The sequence below is a fragment of the Lytechinus variegatus genome, chromosome 19 (genome assembly GCF_018143015.1).
Source record: "Lytechinus variegatus isolate NC3 chromosome 19, Lvar_3.0, whole genome shotgun sequence".
In the NCBI taxonomy this organism is placed as follows: domain Eukaryota; kingdom Metazoa; phylum Echinodermata; class Echinoidea; order Temnopleuroida; family Toxopneustidae; genus Lytechinus; species Lytechinus variegatus.
In genome coordinates, this window is record NC_054758.1 from 8,314,278 (window position 1) to 8,332,489 (window position 18,212).

The following is an 18,212-nucleotide window of genomic DNA, read 5'->3' on the forward strand; positions in this document are numbered from 1 at the left end:
TCTTAGTATGTAAGGTATAATACAGATTATCCAACTAGATGTCTGTGTGATTGGTCTTCTACCCCCTTCGATTCTTTGTTTTGCACTTTATTTAGGAAGGAGCATGAAGAAAGAGGAGATGAACAGGAATTGACAATGGCGCGTTCCATACCTGGGAGTGATTGCACAGTGGCACCCTTGGACCTAATTTCACCCTGACATCAAGTTGGTTTTAAGGAGAACCATGAGAGAAATTAATAAATTAAAGTTTGGCGAATATCAAAGAATAACAGAGTTAGGAGGCTTCAAAGTTTTAAATTTGTGACATGACATGCGAGCAGCTCCCAATATGTCAATCATGAAATATAAATTCCATAAATTGCCATTTTTTAATGGTTTTCATGATAATTAAATGGTTTTTGATCAGAAGCTTGTATGAAATAATGTTTCTGGTAACATTGAATCCACAGGTAAAATCATTTTCCAATTTCCCTAGAAAAGGCACTTATATAGAATTGATATCACATAAAATATGGGGAGCTGCTCGCATGTGAAGTCACAAATTTAAAACTTCATAACTCTTATTCTTGGTGGATTGTCACCAGCTAACATGCAATGTCAGGATGAACCTTGCCTTTAATCCTTATATTGGCAGCCTTTCATTGACTTTTACATACAGTATTTTAGGTTTTGTGAGCAAGTATATGAAAAAGGTGCTAATTAACACCTACTTCCCCTTCTTAACCCTAAACAGGCCGGGGGGGTTAAAACAACCTTCCCCCAACATTTTCTGCGATCATTCCTCCGCGGGAGATTTGTTGACCCTGCCACTCTCAGAGTTTATACTAAGTCTCGCGCATCTTTTGAGACCAAATTTACGATGCCCAGGTACGTTGTCCCGAAATTATGCAACATTTCGTAAGTTCATGTCTGACCAAAAATTGTTCCAAAACGTGATTTCGTCCACAAAGTCAATGCAAATTGAGTTTTTCTCATCTTATTCATAAAGCTATGATTTTTATTTTAAACAGCAGAAGTCAATTGATTTTAGCATAATTATATGCTTCGAACAGGCTGTGCTATAATATAAATCTGGTGAAAAAAGGTTGAAAAACAAAGAAATTCCTAAAACAATAAAATACATAAGAAATTGATTTCCAAACTGAAGTTTTTTTCAATTGCGATTGTTAAGAATGCTACAAAGAATATTTTTACCAAAAATTAGCATTCTTGGAGCTTTATGATATGAAGTGAATTAGAGCAAAAAAATATGATTTACCCATAAATTAATTCATATAAAATATCATTATTTGGAAAATTTTACCATACAGCCTTGTAGATTACATCGCACACCACTAGCGTGCAAATTGCTCGCGTGATCGGCAGGGGGGGGCACTTCCATTCACGAATGGATACCATGCGCGACCATGGGGTCTCGAAAAGCACCCTAAACACGTAATTTCCATATTCGGAACATGCACCCCTTAACAAGTATTGGCGTGTGAAACCCTACCCTTAACAACTATTGGAAACAAAACGATACTCTTGGCAAATATTCCCTGAAATGAACCCAAAACAAGTATAGGAATGTTTTATTGTTACGGGTCCTTCGGTTGTCTGCTTTACCTTATTTGGTTTGGTACGACCCCACCTTCTACACCTCGCGCAAATCGGACTCTAAACACGAAGTGTTAGGGCAAAAAGGACATCCTTTATGAAACATTTTTATTTTGTTTTATCGTCCCCGCAAATTTGACCCTAAACACGTGATTTTCCTAGCGAAATAGATACCCTTTTTTCATTATATTTGTGTTTTTTACACCATTATCACGTTACGTACGCAACGTGCCATGTCGTTAAGGCGGCTTGTCAAAGGTGTGCGTGCGTTTTTACCTTTATATTCTGCGGCGAACCCGCTCAGCGTGCCATTGTCCATTTTTCTTTCCTACGGGTCAGTGCTCTTGCCATTTAAGACGACAGCGTTCCCTTTTGCAGCGAAAACGGAAGCGTGCGCTTTTATCTTTTCTTTTGACACCCCCGGTTGGCTCTTCGATAAAATGTTTCTACATGAGCGCCCTCTATGTCCACGATATCGACGTCTTAGGCAAACTATTAAACGAGCGATCTCTAGTCACTTATCTGGATATCGTTGTGTCCTTGTATCGGTGTGCGTAGTTCAGTGGGGTATATATCTTCAAAAGTTACGCTTTCACATTTTTTTGATAATTTTTCGTTTCGGGTTTCAGTATATGACAAAATTCAATAAGATTTAGATTTCATTTCTTTAATAGAACAATTAAGCTTTAGCCCTTTAGCACGAGCGTGTTGTTTTATTTTGAAGAACATACCGTTAAGAAATTGAATTTCTGAAAGTAAGTGTTCAGGCGAGGGTAAGATTTTTTTTTCATCACACTGAGCCCGCACAGTCAGCATTGTCGGGTGAAAAGGAAAGATATGGAATTGACCTTAACATCTTTGTAAACGAAATGCAAAACCCCACGCAAAAGATGCAATATAAATCATACCTGGGTCCAAAAATGATGGCGTTTAAAGCAATACACTGAAACGCTACTGTGAAAAAAAAACACTAAAAACATAAAATGCAAACGTTTTTTTGTGGAAAAAAGGCTGAAAACTAAGGGCAGCGTTGAAATTCAAATTTGAGCTTAACATAGGTCTATGTTTAATTTAGCCCTCTTGTCAATTTGTTTTTGCTGTGAAATGTCATTTTTTGAGGACTCTTTTGGGCGATTTTGCCCCCCCCCCCTTGTGGAAAATCCTAGGTACGCCACTGCATTTGTTTAAACATTTGAATTCTAGAAACTTATATATTCACACATAATACAGATGCCGTGCAAAACAAACGAATAAAATATAATTTATTTGAACTTTAAAAAATAAATTGGATGCTCAAGCTGTCATATCGGTCATTGTAGCTTAAATGCACAATTCTTGAATTTCATTGCCCGAAATTCAGAACAAGAAGTACTTTCGTTACTTTTTAAGACCATTACAAACATCTTTACCTTCGAACGAAATCAAAAACACTTAAAAATGAATATTGAAGTTATCAAAGTTGAGGTAGTCTTGACCATGAATAGTTGAGTGTTTATAAAGGAATTATAGCGTCTTCTATTAATCACATTCTTCACTTTAATGACCGATGAAAAATATCGCGTGAATGAAAATCCAAGTTAACACATTTAAGTGACTCCGACATGATGATATTGGACAGGAAAATCTATAAAATATTTTTACCTGGGATCCGTCTTTATTCTCTTATATAAATTTCCCCTGTGATCTAGAGTGCTCTGTGACCTAGTGTTCTTGATTACCATCCTGGAGCCACATAACCGAAGGGGGTCTGGGGCTGGGGCTGGGGCTGAGGCCTCAACAAGTACCATGATTTTATGCATGGTGACCCCACCCCTTCAAACCAGTCCGCTGGGGGGAGGGGATTTTCAAATTTCTTTCAATTTTCCTGTTCTACTTATAATATTCAATTTTGTCAACTTAATTCTGATGGTTCCTTTTTTCATCCAACTTTATTTCTTCCTTTGAATTTTTCTAAAACTTTTCTATACCTATTCTTTTTTAACCTTCACGTTTGACTTGAACAATACGTGTATATTGCCGTTGATTTCTTCTTCCTATCAAATATTTAAATTAATCTGCAATGTGTGTATGTTAAATTATTGCAAATTAGATTCCCAGTGTCTAAGGTAAACATAATTTACCGACGTAAAGTTAGTAATACGAAAGCCTCTTTGGCCTAGTTTCCCTTCCAACTTTGTACTTCACCTGTTAATCGTATAGCTGCATTCTGTATAGCTTGCATATTCAAATATGCACCAAAAAATAAATTAACATACAGAAAATGGTAATACCTCGGTCACATTTGCTCTACGGCGGCCATACAGCGAGTCGAAAACAGCCGTTTTATTCATTTTATTAAAACCTATATTTAGCAGGTCCAAAAACTGTTAAAATGACTGTTTTCGACTCGCCTTAGAACAAATGTGACCGAGGTATTTAGCATACCAGATCAACAAGAATGGAGTGCATGCTGGTGCGGATCCTGCCGGAGTAACACAATACAATCCAATCAGCGCCGTATTTATTTTGAACAATAGTTGGGCTCTCAAAAGTATTGTGGTCTATTTTGTGACCTCTACTAAAAGAAGTCAGTGGGTCTATACGGGGGTCTATATTCTGCACATCAGAGGGTACAGTTATGTAGTGAATCCCGGGGGGGGGGGGATCATCTGGTCCGTGTGCCCCCCCCCCCTTGAGAGCCTTTATCAAATTTTTTAATGTAAATATGCCATTTTTACACAAGTGTGTCCCCTTTATTTGAAACTCACAACATGTATTTTAATGAGAACATGTCGTTCATACACAAATGAGGACCTTCACTTTAGCCTGGTAAACAGAGAGTTGGTAGGCAATAAATATAACTCAAATGTTCACATTAAGAGTAGACCTATAAAGAGGGAAGTTACATGGTTAATCAAAAATGTGTTGATAAAATATCAGTCGAACGCCAAATAGGTTTTATGTAATATTGCTCTTTATAAAGGCTAATGTTAAGAAATATAATGGAAACCATATCAAAATGCACATTACGAAAAGAAACAAAATCAGGGTTCTAGTATGGGGACAAAACGAGAACAAGAAAACTACCCATTTGATGCTCATTTTAATTCCCCGAAAGCCGGACGTTGAAAATGACATGGGCCAGCGCATTGCAAGCTGTATTTAACGGCTTACCCCCATTGACAAGGTAGATTTAAATTACCCCATTCTTGATTGGGGAGATTAACGTATATTCTTGAACAGAGAGGTGGTCTGACGGGTTGCGGATTTCAATAGAAAGATGACCTCTTGATTGGTAGGGGTATGTCAAGGGGAGATTATCACTTTGTCAGCGCGGGTGACTGTCTTGATACTTTGATGTTCCCCGATGTGCCTTCTATTCGAAAACCGTGTTTGCAACTAATCCCAATTATGAGACTATTTGGAATCAAAATGAAAGCCTAACTGCACCCTTTTCATAGATTTCGTTTGAAAATAAAATACTTACGTTTAAGGTAAAATTGGAATATGAGAAGGCGCTTCATAATATGTAAACCAAATAGTGTCACTTTTAAGCTTTATTCTTTTAAATCAAATGTAAAAATATATGTAAAATAATCTCACAAGCCTAATCTAAATAGTGCGAGCACGAAGCGCGCGCTAATTTTTAATTTTTTATTTCATGTATTTTGTCCTAAAATAGCATTCTGGCAATGCTTGTGATCCTAAACGAGATGAATGAATTTAGTACGCATTGATCGTTCTGATAAAAAAGAATCTGTTAACGGCTACTTTTAATTATCTGTAAATGAAAACGTTACATATTTTGAACAATCAAATAATGCGAGCGCGAAGCGTGAGCTGAAAATATTTACTTTTCTTCCTGAAGAATAGAAGTTCTAAGCAATCTTTGTAATCATGAAAAAGGTAAATACATAGCTAAGCAAGCGAAGCGAGCGCGAGGAAAATTTGAGATTTGTAGAATTGTGAGTGGATATGGATCACAGTTAAAAAGGAACATATATGATTCATTATTATTACTTTGAGTTTTGACATAGGGCCGGGATATTCTAAGAACAATATTCCATCATGTGATAATTATGACTGTCTTCCTATTTCTCTTCTTATCAAATCGCGAGATGAAACTTTTTGATATTCCATTCTGAAAAGGGGACAATTTATCAATAAATTAATTAATAAGCCTAATCAGAGCGCGAAATCTGTCAATATTATATATTTAAAGCACTTTTGTAATTACGAATAAGATGCCTGAGTTGATATATTTTTAACAATCAATGTGCGCACAAATCGCCAGCCGAAAATTGTTGATAAACTGTCATAAAATATATGCGGGCGTGCAGCGCTAGCTAATATGTTTTACAATCTGACATGAATAGGGATATTCTGATAACTAAAATGGAATACAGGAAAATAATAGGTACCTGACAAATCAAATTTTGTGAGCGTGCAGCGGGAGCAGAAAATGTTGATATTCAGACAATAAAAAAAAATAATTTTTTACAGAACACTTTTTGAAAATGAAAGTTCGATTTCCGAGTTGAAATATGTTATGTATATTGACTTCAAAATTTGATATTTTGAGTTCCATATGTGTAAATCACCTAAAAGGCAATGCGAGCGTGAAGCAGGAGCGAAATTTTTATATAATGACATGACATAATTTTTTTTAATTGTTTTCCCCTCATCTTATTTATTCAATCGTTTTCCTTCTATGTTTTTTTCTCCACTCTTTTCCTCTTTTTGTCTTTCTTTCCCCGTTTTGTTTTTGCTCCGCAAATAGAGGGAGGAGGGAGGGGCGGGCCCCATGCCCCCCCCCCCCTAGATCCAACTCTGGAACAATCTAACAGAAAGTATTAAACAAGCAGATTCAAGAGAGAAATTCAAGTCAATGTTAAAACTTTTTTTTGGGGGGGGGATTAAATAGCCTTTCCCTCCGCATACGAAGCCCCATATCGTTTACAGCCTACTGTGAATTGTGCAAATACTTTAAATTTTGGTGAAATTCATTCTCTCTTTCTATTTGTTCCGTAGCGTTTAGATACATATTTTGTGCTTCACTTGTAAGTGGTATACAAATAATGTAAATTACTATTAATGGCGTGCGTTTCCCGATCTCCTTATCGAAATCAATATTAATGAGAGAGCACAATATCAAAGTTCTAATTACCACCATCATCATCACTGTTATCATCATCATTCATTCATTATCTATTTCCAATCGTTCTCCAGTATCAATTTTATAATCCCAGGTGAGGTGAATGGGTACCCGGTAGGAAGAAATTCCTCGAATGCTCGAGCGCCCGATCAAGGTAGCCGTGCTAAAGCCGGGGTAATAATAGCAGGGCCCTCTGGGAGAATAGTTTTCGGAACTGAAGTGGCTACCCTGGGTAAATATGCCGCTATTATTATTATTATTATTAAAAAAATGAAAGATAATGGTAATGATTATGGTGATGTTGGTAATCATGAACATTAGATCCGTTTTGTGAGATAATTTATGCGATTTTACACGCTAATCGCTACTCGATGATGGTGAAAGAAATCTTTTAAATAGCACAACAGAAGTCGGGGCGGTAGTTACTGCATACACATACTTTAATACACTACATTATTACAAAAGATTCCCCATCGGGCGGGCCAACGGTCTTTTGAAGTAGGTTTATCTATTGAAATTACGACAATAATCACGGCAGCGGATATGGGGAATTCAAGACTGTGAGCTTCTAGCTCTCCCATTGTTTTCTGTGGCGAACCCGCTGAGCATGCTATTGTCAATGATTCTCTACTAAACGGGTGACTGATCTTGCTTTTTCATGATAGGCCAGGGCAATGACTAAGAACAGTTCGATGAATATCAATGCCAAGCAATCCTGAAAGGTCAATAATGTTCAATTCTCTTGATGGAGAAGCTTATATCATGGCCCTATTTGCTTTTGCTTTTAGGCCAGTAAGTGTACTAACTAATATTAATAATAAATAATCACATTCCATCTATTTTAGAGCACTGACCTAATGCTAATATCACTGCCCACCTGCCCTTCTTATACGTCTCCTACTGCTTTTCCTTCGTCCTTCTTCTTTTTCTTCTTGCGTCTCCTTTTTTTTCTCTATCTTCCTTTTCCTCTCCGTATCCTTCCTCATCTCTCATTATTAATCTCATCCCTTTTTACTGCTCCTCCATTCTACATGTACGTCTGCTTCTCCTTGGTAATTCTTCTTCTCCTCCTCCTTCTCCCACCCCATCGATTTATGATGATAAAATTATAATGAAATAATAGAAATGTTAACGAAGATAATACTTATAATAGAGAAATGAAGATGATTGCGATAGTAACAGCGGTGATGACGATATCGATAACTATGGGAGGATATAGACCATGTACAGCACAACGTATCAGGCGCAATTTCAAATATGATTACATGACGATTTCGATACGAAATATTCATCATAAATCTAGACCTAGTACATTAATATACACTTATCTTTGTAGAATAATGAAATCGCCGCTCAATATCGATAATTCTGATGATAACTAAAACAGAAAAGCATACGTGGAGAGTGTATTATAACATTGCCTCGAAAAATACCTTACATTTGATGGAATTCTGTGCTTATATCGCTCATTTCTCAGCACTTTTACGACTTTCTTTCACAGGGCTATTTGGCAAATATTTTTCATTTATACAAACACTTCGTTGGTAAAGTTCATTGGATTCTGATTTTCAGATCGTTACCACAGTTGGTATTTATCTTCATTTCCGAACATTACGTTTAATACGTTATACTTTAGTCTGTTATATGTTGTTTTTATGTTGTACTCTCATACCCCGAGAGGGATCGATAGGGTGAATAAAATGTAAATCTAAATCAGGGGCGGATCCAGCCTCCGCCAATAGGGGGGGGGGGGGGGGTGATTTTTTTCACCCATATTTTCCCCGATCGGCCGCCCAAGGTTGATATTTAATTATTTCTTTGAATTGGTTGTCCCAGTGGCGTAATGATTATTAAAGTTATTTAATAAGTCTTCGCATCATCTTATTCACTCGCCTTCCTCCTTTTATGTTTTCCTCTTCTTTTTTTCTCCTCTCTTTTTTCTTTCTTTCCCTTTTTTTTGCTCTGCCAATAGGGGGGGGGGGGGCCTTTGTAAATGTAAATCCAACCAAGAATCGGATCTATACAACATAATGTCTAAAGGTCAGGGGAGGATCCATGACAGGGGGAAAAAAGGTTCCGCTTTTAGGGGGGGGGGCACTCTTCTGTTTTGGCTGCATTTTGCATTACAAATTCTAATTGTGCCTCTCATAATGGAAGGGGGCAAGGGCGGCTCCCCCCCTAAATCCCCCAGTGATAGAAGGGTACAGGAAGTTTGAGGATGCTGATTCATTCATGGCATACAATTTTCGAAATAGACGACCACAATTTCGTAAATATCCAGTCCACGCGCATGCGTACTCTCATTCCGAAGACGCAAGTCATAAAATAATTTCACCCCCACCTGATCACGGTTTCTGCGAGGACACAACTCTGCTTTCTCATGAATATTGATTTCGATGCAGAGGCAGAAATCGGGAGAACCCCTCTCAAATTTTCGAGTTTTTTCCCCCCTTTCAACTGTATTTCCTCCATTTTTTCACCCTTCCTCTTATTCCATCCAAATATCATTTTCTTATTTCTCTCTGTTTCCCCTTCCTTTTCTCTCCCTTTGACCTCTTAGTTTCTTTTTCCTCTTTTCACAATCCCTTTTGGTCCCGTTCCTTTAAAACATGGAGATAAAGAAAATTAAGAGACAATATGTTATCCTGGGGAAATGGTTGCCCGTCAAAAATATGAAAAAACTATTTAAAACAGTTTCTAATAAATCTTTGTAAATCTTTTATCTTTCTATGCCTAATAGCCATGATAGCGCTAAGCTGTTCCGGTCATATTTATTTTATCATTCTTTTTCCTTTTTTTGGGGGGGGGGATGGGGGCGTTCTCGACACCTGTTTGAGATGCGAGTAATAATTAATATTCCAAGTCGACGTGAATTCTACGAATGGCTTGGGCCTACGAAACGAAAATATGTGGAATCTTGTTTTCCCACCTAAAACATGAATTGACTGTCTTCCAATTGCAAGAAAAGAGGTTTTCATGGTTATTGCAGCAAATTCGAAAGATCAGTAACGATTTTTGACACATGCGTGATTTTTTTTTAAGCTACCGTGGCTTTATGAATGCACCCGATAGATGCGAACCACAGTTCAGAACAGTGACCCGAACTCTCGATCCGACAGTCAATATGAACATGATGAAGGCACACATTTGTTTTGGTCGTAGAGGGAGCTATTTAGAATAGATTCTTCGGCCTTTCGACAGAAATTAAGACTTGCAGGAAAGACGAACAAAAGAACGGTGGCATTAAAGGGCCTTTGATGGCGGCCGTTCCTTTGAAGATAAGGGAACGTTGGGCGGGAAAGCCGAAGCGAAAACCCGGATGCGGGAAGAACGATGAAGAACGGTGCATGGACTTTTGACAAGCTACCTAAAAAGACATCCTTTTTACCTGTTTTTTAGGTCGCGCATGGTATCCACTCATCAATGTAAGTGGCTCCCGGGGCACCCCCCCCCCCCCCCACAGAGCAGCCAAAAAAGCCTGGTCTAGTTGGGGTCAAGAGGAGTGCTTGTTTGTTATTCTATTGATCACATGTAAATATTTTTAGGTCAAATGGCATTTTTTATGACGGGTGGCTAATTTAAAGAGTGAATAATTTCACCTTTTGGTGCAGAACAGTTCTTGTTATCTTTGTTGTAAGAACTTTAAGTCCAGTACACATCATCTTTCCAGATTTCATGCAAATACAAGAAAGAATCTTCTAAGGCATGTCTGAAACATTTAGATGACAATCTTTATTCCAACTTGTTGTGCCAGGATAAATTTGACTCATTTCGATACTTTCTCAATGCTAATTATGAATGTTCCATCGTTGAATTTATTTAAAGGTCAAGTCCACCTCAGAAAAATGTTGATTTGAATCAATAAAGAAAAATCAGACAAGCACAATGCTGAAAATTTCATCAAAATCAGATGTAAAATAGGAAAATTATGACACTTCAAAGTTTCGCTTATTTTCAACAAAATAGTTATATGAACGAGCCAGTAAAATCCAAATGAGAGAGTCGATGATGTCACTATTTCTTTTGTTTTTATTGTTTGAATTATACAATATGTCAATTTTTACGAATTTGGCAATTAGGACCTCCTTGCCTGAAGCACAAAATGTTAAAATAATGGAATTCCACATGTTCAGGAGGAATGAAACTTCATTTCACATGACAATGATGAGAAAATGAAATATTTCATATAATAAAATACAAAAGAAATAGTGAGTGAGTGATGTCATCAACTCTCATTTGGATGCAACTAGCTCATTCATATAACTATTTTGTTGAAACTTTAAAATGCCATAACTTTCTTATTTTACATCAGATTTTGTTGAAATTTTCAGTGTTATGCTTTTTGAATTTTTCTCTTTTTATTCAAATCAAGTTTTTGTTGGGGTGGACTTGTCCTTTAAATATTCAGCAACTGAACATTTGCTCAATGCATTAAAACCGAAGGATCTTTTGTACCATAATTGGATACCACCCTCTAATTCTTCATCCATTGCACACTTATTTCACTTTGGCCTGCAGTAATGCTGAGCTTGGGTCTGTAATAGGACATATATTTCATATTTGCTTTGCTCACATAGTATTCAGTGGCTACACCCTAAATAGACTGGGCTATTTCGACGCCTAAGAAGACGGGGAGGGGGGGGGGCTGAATTAGCCCCCCCCCCGTACGATCTCCGCCGTGGATGGCGCGATCGAGACGAAAATTGGCACACGTGTTACCCATGGCATTATCACAAAACTGTAACATCAAATTCTGCAAAAAATTGCATGTCTCATTAATTATGCTAATTTATGCGTAAAATCATAGATTGCTCTAATAAATAAAATAATGCCCCTGAATTGCTAATTTTTTTTCACATACTCTAGATAGGCATCTGATCAAATTTATTTTAAAAAAATTTCAACATCACATATAACTTCTTATGTGTTCTATTGTTTTCTAAATTTCTTTTGTTTTTCTTTGTTTATCTACTGTTTTCAATGGAAATTGCCGGAGACTTTTGACCATAAAAAAGATAAAATTAATAGGTTTTAAGCAGTAAAAGGAAAAATATTGATACATTTATGAATTTTGGCTAAAAACACTATTTGCATTGGATTTGTACACAAATTCACGTTTTTGATTAATTTTGGGTCTGCATGCACTTACAAAATGTTGCGTAATTTCGGAACGGCTTACCCGGGGTCACAATTTTGGTCTCAAGAGTTGCGCCAGACTTGAAAGTAAAAAGTTAGTGAGTGACATGGTCAAAAAATTTTGAGGGGAGCTGAATCGGTCCCCCCTCGACATTTTTTTTCGTAATAAAGCTGCCGTGTAAAGTTTTTTGACCGCGTCGCTCACCGACTCTTTACATTCAAGTCTCGCGCAACTTTTGAGACCAAATTTCCGACCCCCGGATACGCGGTTCCAAAATAATGCATTTCGTAAGTGCATGCAGACCCAAAATTTAACAAAAATGTGAATTTCTGTACAAATCCAATGCAAATAGAGTTTTTAGGCAAATGTATCATTATTTTTCCTTTTACTGATTGAAATTTATTAATTCCATCTTATTTGTGGTCCAAATAAGTCCCCGACAATTTCCATTGAAAAACAATAAAAAATTGAGATGTTCAATTGAGAAATTTAGAAAACAATAAAATACATAAAAAAATTAAATGTAATTTTGAATTTTTTTTTTGTACATTTGATCAGATTCATATAAAGTGTCTGTGTACCCCAAATTTGCATTTTAGGGGCATTATTTAGTTAGTTAAAGCAAAATTTTGATTCTACGCATAAATTAGCATAATTAATTAGCAATGAGCTTGTTCGCAGAAAATGATCTTGTAGTTTTGTAGATTATGCGACAAGTAATACTCATACCAAGTTTTGTTGCGATCGAGATCATAAGAGGGGCTGTATCAGCCCCCCCCCCCCCAGTCTTCGGCATCGAAATAGGTTGAAATAGATGTAATATTGATGAGTCTTGTTATTTGCAATGTTTCATGAAATTGTAATTACATTTTTGTCTAAAGTTATCATGCCAATATTCAATGTAATTTTCATTAATTTATGTATCAAATAGCTATTCGAAATATGAAAAAATGTGAATTCTTCACTGTTTTAAGTTAGTTATCAGAGTACTTCTTAGATACAATGCCTGGATTGAGATTTTCTGCATACTTAAGATCACTACAAGGATCCCCATCCTTTTAGGATAATGTTAATCTTTCGCATTTGTGAAAGCACACAGGTGTATGATTTTCTTGTAAAAAAAGCGGGGGGGGGGGGGAATAAAATACTGTTACTGAAACAAGTAATAAGAAAATTTCTGCTTTTTAAAAGTATATTGATAACAAGAGGGCAGCAAATACGTCAATGATAAGTTATGGACATTTCTTCATATTTTGTACACATTTCAAAATTTTCTACCTTTCCCTGTGCAGGATTGAATCTACTCGTCCGTGTTCCGATATAGTATGTCAGAGTCTTCCACAGTGTTACATAGTGTTTTTAAGTGATACCTTGTAAAAAAAAGTTTTGGGAGTATTGCCTCCTATGTATGTAATGTAAATCATGCATACTGTGCAGGTGTGCAATGCAAGAATAAATATCTTGAATGAAACTGAAAGCATAAAAGTTTCTCCTTTGCCTTCTTCTTTGCCTCCTTCTTTTATACAACCATTTTTGAACAGTTTTTTTTATACAACCATAGTTTATACAGTTATATTGCATAAAAATCTTTTTACAACCCGCTGTATAAAACCAAGTTTTAAACATAATTTGTATAAAAAATTTATACAACCTGCTGTTTAAATTTTGAACAACCGAGGGTTGTATAATTTTCAAACTACAGTTGTAAGGTTCATATAGTAAACAGCGGTTGTATAAAATTTTATACAGGTTGTATAATTTTGTTTTTTCTGTGTAAATTTTATAGGTTTTTACTGTTAAATACAGAATAGTCAAGTTTATACTTTGGAAAGACTTTATGGTCTACAAACTCACACATAGGCCTACTGTGGAAACATTTGCGTAGTCTTTGGGCACTGAAATTATTATTCATTTGACAGCTGTAGTTGTACCACTGATGCATCCATCGTCATTGCACCAGGCTATAATCTAGCTGATTTAGTCAATATTCGTATTGGGAATAGTGGATTCAGCTATGCAGCTCATAAGCCGTGAAACGAACTATGAGGAGTGCCTATTTTATTCCTGTTTTAAACTAACCTTTGTAGGGAATCATTTAACAAACAAGCAATGGGATTTTCTTTCAAAGCGCATTGTAGGATGCGCTATATAAGCACCTTGTCATTATTTTCAATATTTTTATCATCACAGTTCCACCCATTTGTCCTGTTGGTTATTATGGAATCAATTGTACCGAGTTCTGTAACTGTCCAGATCTGTCAGAATGCGAGAAGGATTCTGGATTCTGTACATCATCAGAGGGACAATGTGAGATTGGGTTTGTCGCTGAATCACCAGAAAAGCCAGACAGATGTGCTACATGTAAGCCATTTCTACATTTTATGTATGAATAATTAAAATGATTATATGGTATAAACTGTAGTCAGCATTGACTCTAACAGGATAATGCCATTCAAACAGTGCCGTCCAGCAGTTGTCTATTCAAGTTGCATTGTATACTCTCCAGCATTAGCTACAAATCAAGGATTCCAAGAAAGTTACAATTGCTTGACAAAGTTAGCAAAATTATAACTTTTATGAAATTGTGCCCTGGAATGAGAGAGAAACAATTGAGTACAAAGACGCAATGACTGTGATTCGAATCCCCGATCCTCTGTTTCAAAGGCAAAATTCAGAACATAAGATTTTTTACATAACAAAGAAGATGCATAATTCACGATCACGATATTGGACGATCTTATTATGTCTCTAACTCCCACAATCTTAGACGTTGAAAATGACAGGCTGACACAATGCAAATGCAATATTATAGAACAATATATCGAATTATATAGAACAGTAGTTTCACAGCATAGAGGGTTAGGTATTCATTATGCTCTCAATTAATCTAGCATTATTATTGTTATCATCATCAGTATTATTAATATAATTATCAGTTACTTTGAACTATGCTTACATCTTATAGTTGCTGGATGTTTCGAGTCCTGTTCTAAGACATGTCACTGTGCTGCTACCGTCACGTGTGACGATGAGTCGGGTTGGTGCACTTCATGTCATCCACGATGGTCGGGAGACAATTGCCAAATAGGTAATCAAATCCCTCAAGTAATGGATATATAGATTCCAAAGTTTTTAATCCTCTTGAGTTAGTTAAAGAGTACACAATATCCGTTTGCTTAATTAAGGATTATGCAAACAACATTTTACTATCAGGATATGTTGCATTTTGCATCGCCATTATACAGTTCTTGAGACGTTTGTCATGAACCCAGAATTAAAACATTGCTTTTTCTGCTCCACACTTGTTTTTATGAAGATCGTTTTACCGCTACTAGAGAAAAGACGAATCCAGGCACGGCAATCATTTCTTGCACATTCGATGCCGATTCAGACGGTAGCCTCTCCATGAGAGCTTCTATTGGGGACTTCTCAGCTGAGAGTTTTGTTACTGCAACTTCTACTGACACAAGCGATGGATCATCGTTGCAATCGAACTTTACACTTTCCATTGATGACATAGAAACTAAAACAATTTACTGTTTCGTTGGCAATTCAACCAGTGACGATGGATTTGCTTATATCAGCTTGCTCCCTCAGGGGACATTTGGTAGGTTCTGAATCATTTAAGAATTAAGTTTTTTAATAATCCTTGCAACAAATATTCATGTATCTACATGATATATGTAGACGTGAGTGTGATCGACTATTCTGCGCCACAGTCATGCAAGTGAAATTACGAAAGGGAAATTTGTAGTGAGAAAGGCTAGGTATTTTATTGCATTTTCGAATATATTAATTTGCATTTGACACTGTGGATGATTTTCTGTATGTGCTATATCCACGACCACAAGCCATATATCCACAAACTTCGTGTAAAGAGACATCGACGAATGTACAGCCAGACATTACAGGAATATGTAATATACATTGGCATCATTAAATTGAAGGAATAGGGTGCACTGTTAGAAAAAATAAAAGAAGTTCCTGCAGCAGAGTCTCGAGAACACCTGTAATCCTACCGAATTGCGTAATCTTACAGGAAATTGGTAAAAAAAACCGTGATTTTACAGAAAATAAACAGAAGATTTTGTAGAAAGCAATAACAGAATCATTCTGTAAATTCATAAAACAAGAATTTTTCTGCAATTTAACAGAACAGGTCTGTTTAAAAAGGGGAAAAGGGTGTTTTATTCAAGGAAATTTGTAAGATTCCATACATCAAATACCAATTTCCTGTAAGATTACGCAATTCGGTAAGATTACAGGTGTTCTCGAGACTCTGCTGCAGGAACTTCTTTTATTTTTTCTAACAGTGTGGGAAATTTTTAAAGCAGATTAGGACTAAAGCCAATTGCAAATTTTGCAGAAACTTCATTTACCTATGCCAAGGGGTTCCTTGCATATGTGCCTTTTCATGGTAAACAACAGGGTAATTAGTAATGCTTTAATGGAAACATAATTCGAGACATTTGACACATTTTGAAATTGGATTACCCGGACCAAATTTGGTCATGGTTCATTCTTGTCCGTATAAGGAAATTCAGTACACATATAGAACAGTTGTTTGAAATATTTGTGCCCCTTTAGTTCTTCCGGTCTTCAACAGCAAGCCTAGGTTAGCGGAGCAAGGCTACAATTATCTGGTTATTGCATGGGATTCTTGGAACCCTGGCGTTGATGTTGGAGATGGCCCTGTCATCGGCTACAACGTATACGTTATCTCTTTGGATGGAAACGGTACAGTCACCTTTATTACCGCATCGGGTGTCCCGAGAGAGATGAGTACTTCAAGAAGAAAACGAGAAGATCCAAAATGGATAAATTCTCCAATGGTTGGACCTCCAAGGAATTTGCCATCAAGGAAGAAGAGACAAGGGGATGCAGGAATACTGATGCACAACGTTACCGGTCTGGATGATGGTCAGTCGTATCAGATTAAGATTTCAGCAGTTCGTGATGGCCTGAACGGTGAAGGCGAAAAGGGTCCTGCTTTGAGTGTGACCACTCGCGAAATACCTGTAGGTGAGTCCATGAAGAAGATGAAATGTTAGTCTTGTATGTTGTGTTTGTGCGTGTGTTGGCTACATCAGTATGACATTACCCATTGATTTAGCGATTTTCACTTTTATCGGATTTCTGCGCAGTTTCATAGTACTTGATTTTCTTTTTATTTTGTTATTGTTGAACAAGATTTGATTTGCTTGAGCTCTCATAAACTATTGTCTTTGACTGTGAAAACAAATTCGACTTCAAAATTCTTTGAGATCAGAACAATAAATCAATCTTTAGGATTCAAATTAACCCCAGAGTTCAAATGATCACTTAACACAGCCAATCTTGTTCAGTTTACGGGGATTAAAATTATCAAATAAATTGCTCTTACTGCATTTTGTGTTGTTTAGCCTTGACGCAACAACAAAATCGGGTTCTTAATTGATGGTTCCATGACATTTTCTTTCCGGCGACAATTGTTCTGCAGCAAATGCAACAAACTAATGGCTAGCTTTGACTTTGGATTTAACACTTTACCTTTCTTAAACCTAACCCTAAAACTAGCATAATCCTTAGCCTATCCCTATATCTTAAACCGAGCAAATGTTGCTGGAAGAAATGTCGTATAATCTTAATGGATACCTTCCTGATAATAATTATAAACCCTTATCTTGAATAGAAACGCCTATTGGTTCTTCTACTATTGGTCCCATCGTTGGTGGCGCTATAAGTGGAATAATCATCCTTCTGTTGATTGCCGGCCTGGTGATCATAGTAAAAATAAGAAGGTAATCGATGTGTCTCTACTGTTCCCTTAAACTGTAAACTATCACCCATAAATCATTCTAAAACATATCAAAATAAAACACAATACGGACAACGTGGCAAACGTAACTTACCAAACACCGTCTATGTTTGAAGAGATTTTCAAAGTGTTCTGCAACCTAAAGTTTTTACAGTTGACCATGTGCAGATATGGATCGGTTTGGTAGGGGCAGATATTGATCACTAGATAATTTTTTTTAAGGAAGGAAGAGGGGTTTGCTTATCTTCAGATGATTATTAAGATACAAATGGAAAGTATTATCAAAGATGAAGAGAGTTAGTAGTATTGATTGTGTTAGTGGTTATTGTACGATAATTGAAAGGAATCACTTGTTATACGAATTACATTTTTACTAGATGAACAAGAGAAGAAAATTAAAATGAGCATAACATTGAAAATGTCATTAGAACCGGGTATAACATAATAAAAAAATGAATTTATAGGACAATTTGCAATTCTGCATGTATAAAAATAACAGTTATATGGACAAAAATGTGTGAAGAAAATGATAGTCAATGACGTGTAGT

General features: G+C 36.4%; 1 protein-coding gene across 1 annotated transcript in view; it reads left to right on the plus strand.

The window, feature by feature from the left end:
- The window catches only part of LOC121405887, a 31,050-nt gene extending 13,371 nt beyond the window's left edge, over positions 1–17,679 (plus strand). The window contains exons 4-8 of the mRNA XM_041596877.1: positions 14,058–14,228; positions 14,833–14,955; positions 15,184–15,474; positions 16,455–16,889; positions 17,539–17,679. Coding sequence (XP_041452811.1) covers positions 14,058–14,228; positions 14,833–14,955; positions 15,184–15,474; positions 16,455–16,889; positions 17,539–17,651 — 1,133 coding nt within the window. The 3' untranslated portion in view covers positions 17,652–17,679. The remainder of the gene's footprint in view (positions 1–14,057; positions 14,229–14,832; positions 14,956–15,183; positions 15,475–16,454; positions 16,890–17,538) is intronic.
- Positions 17,680–18,212: the final 533 nt, after the last annotated feature.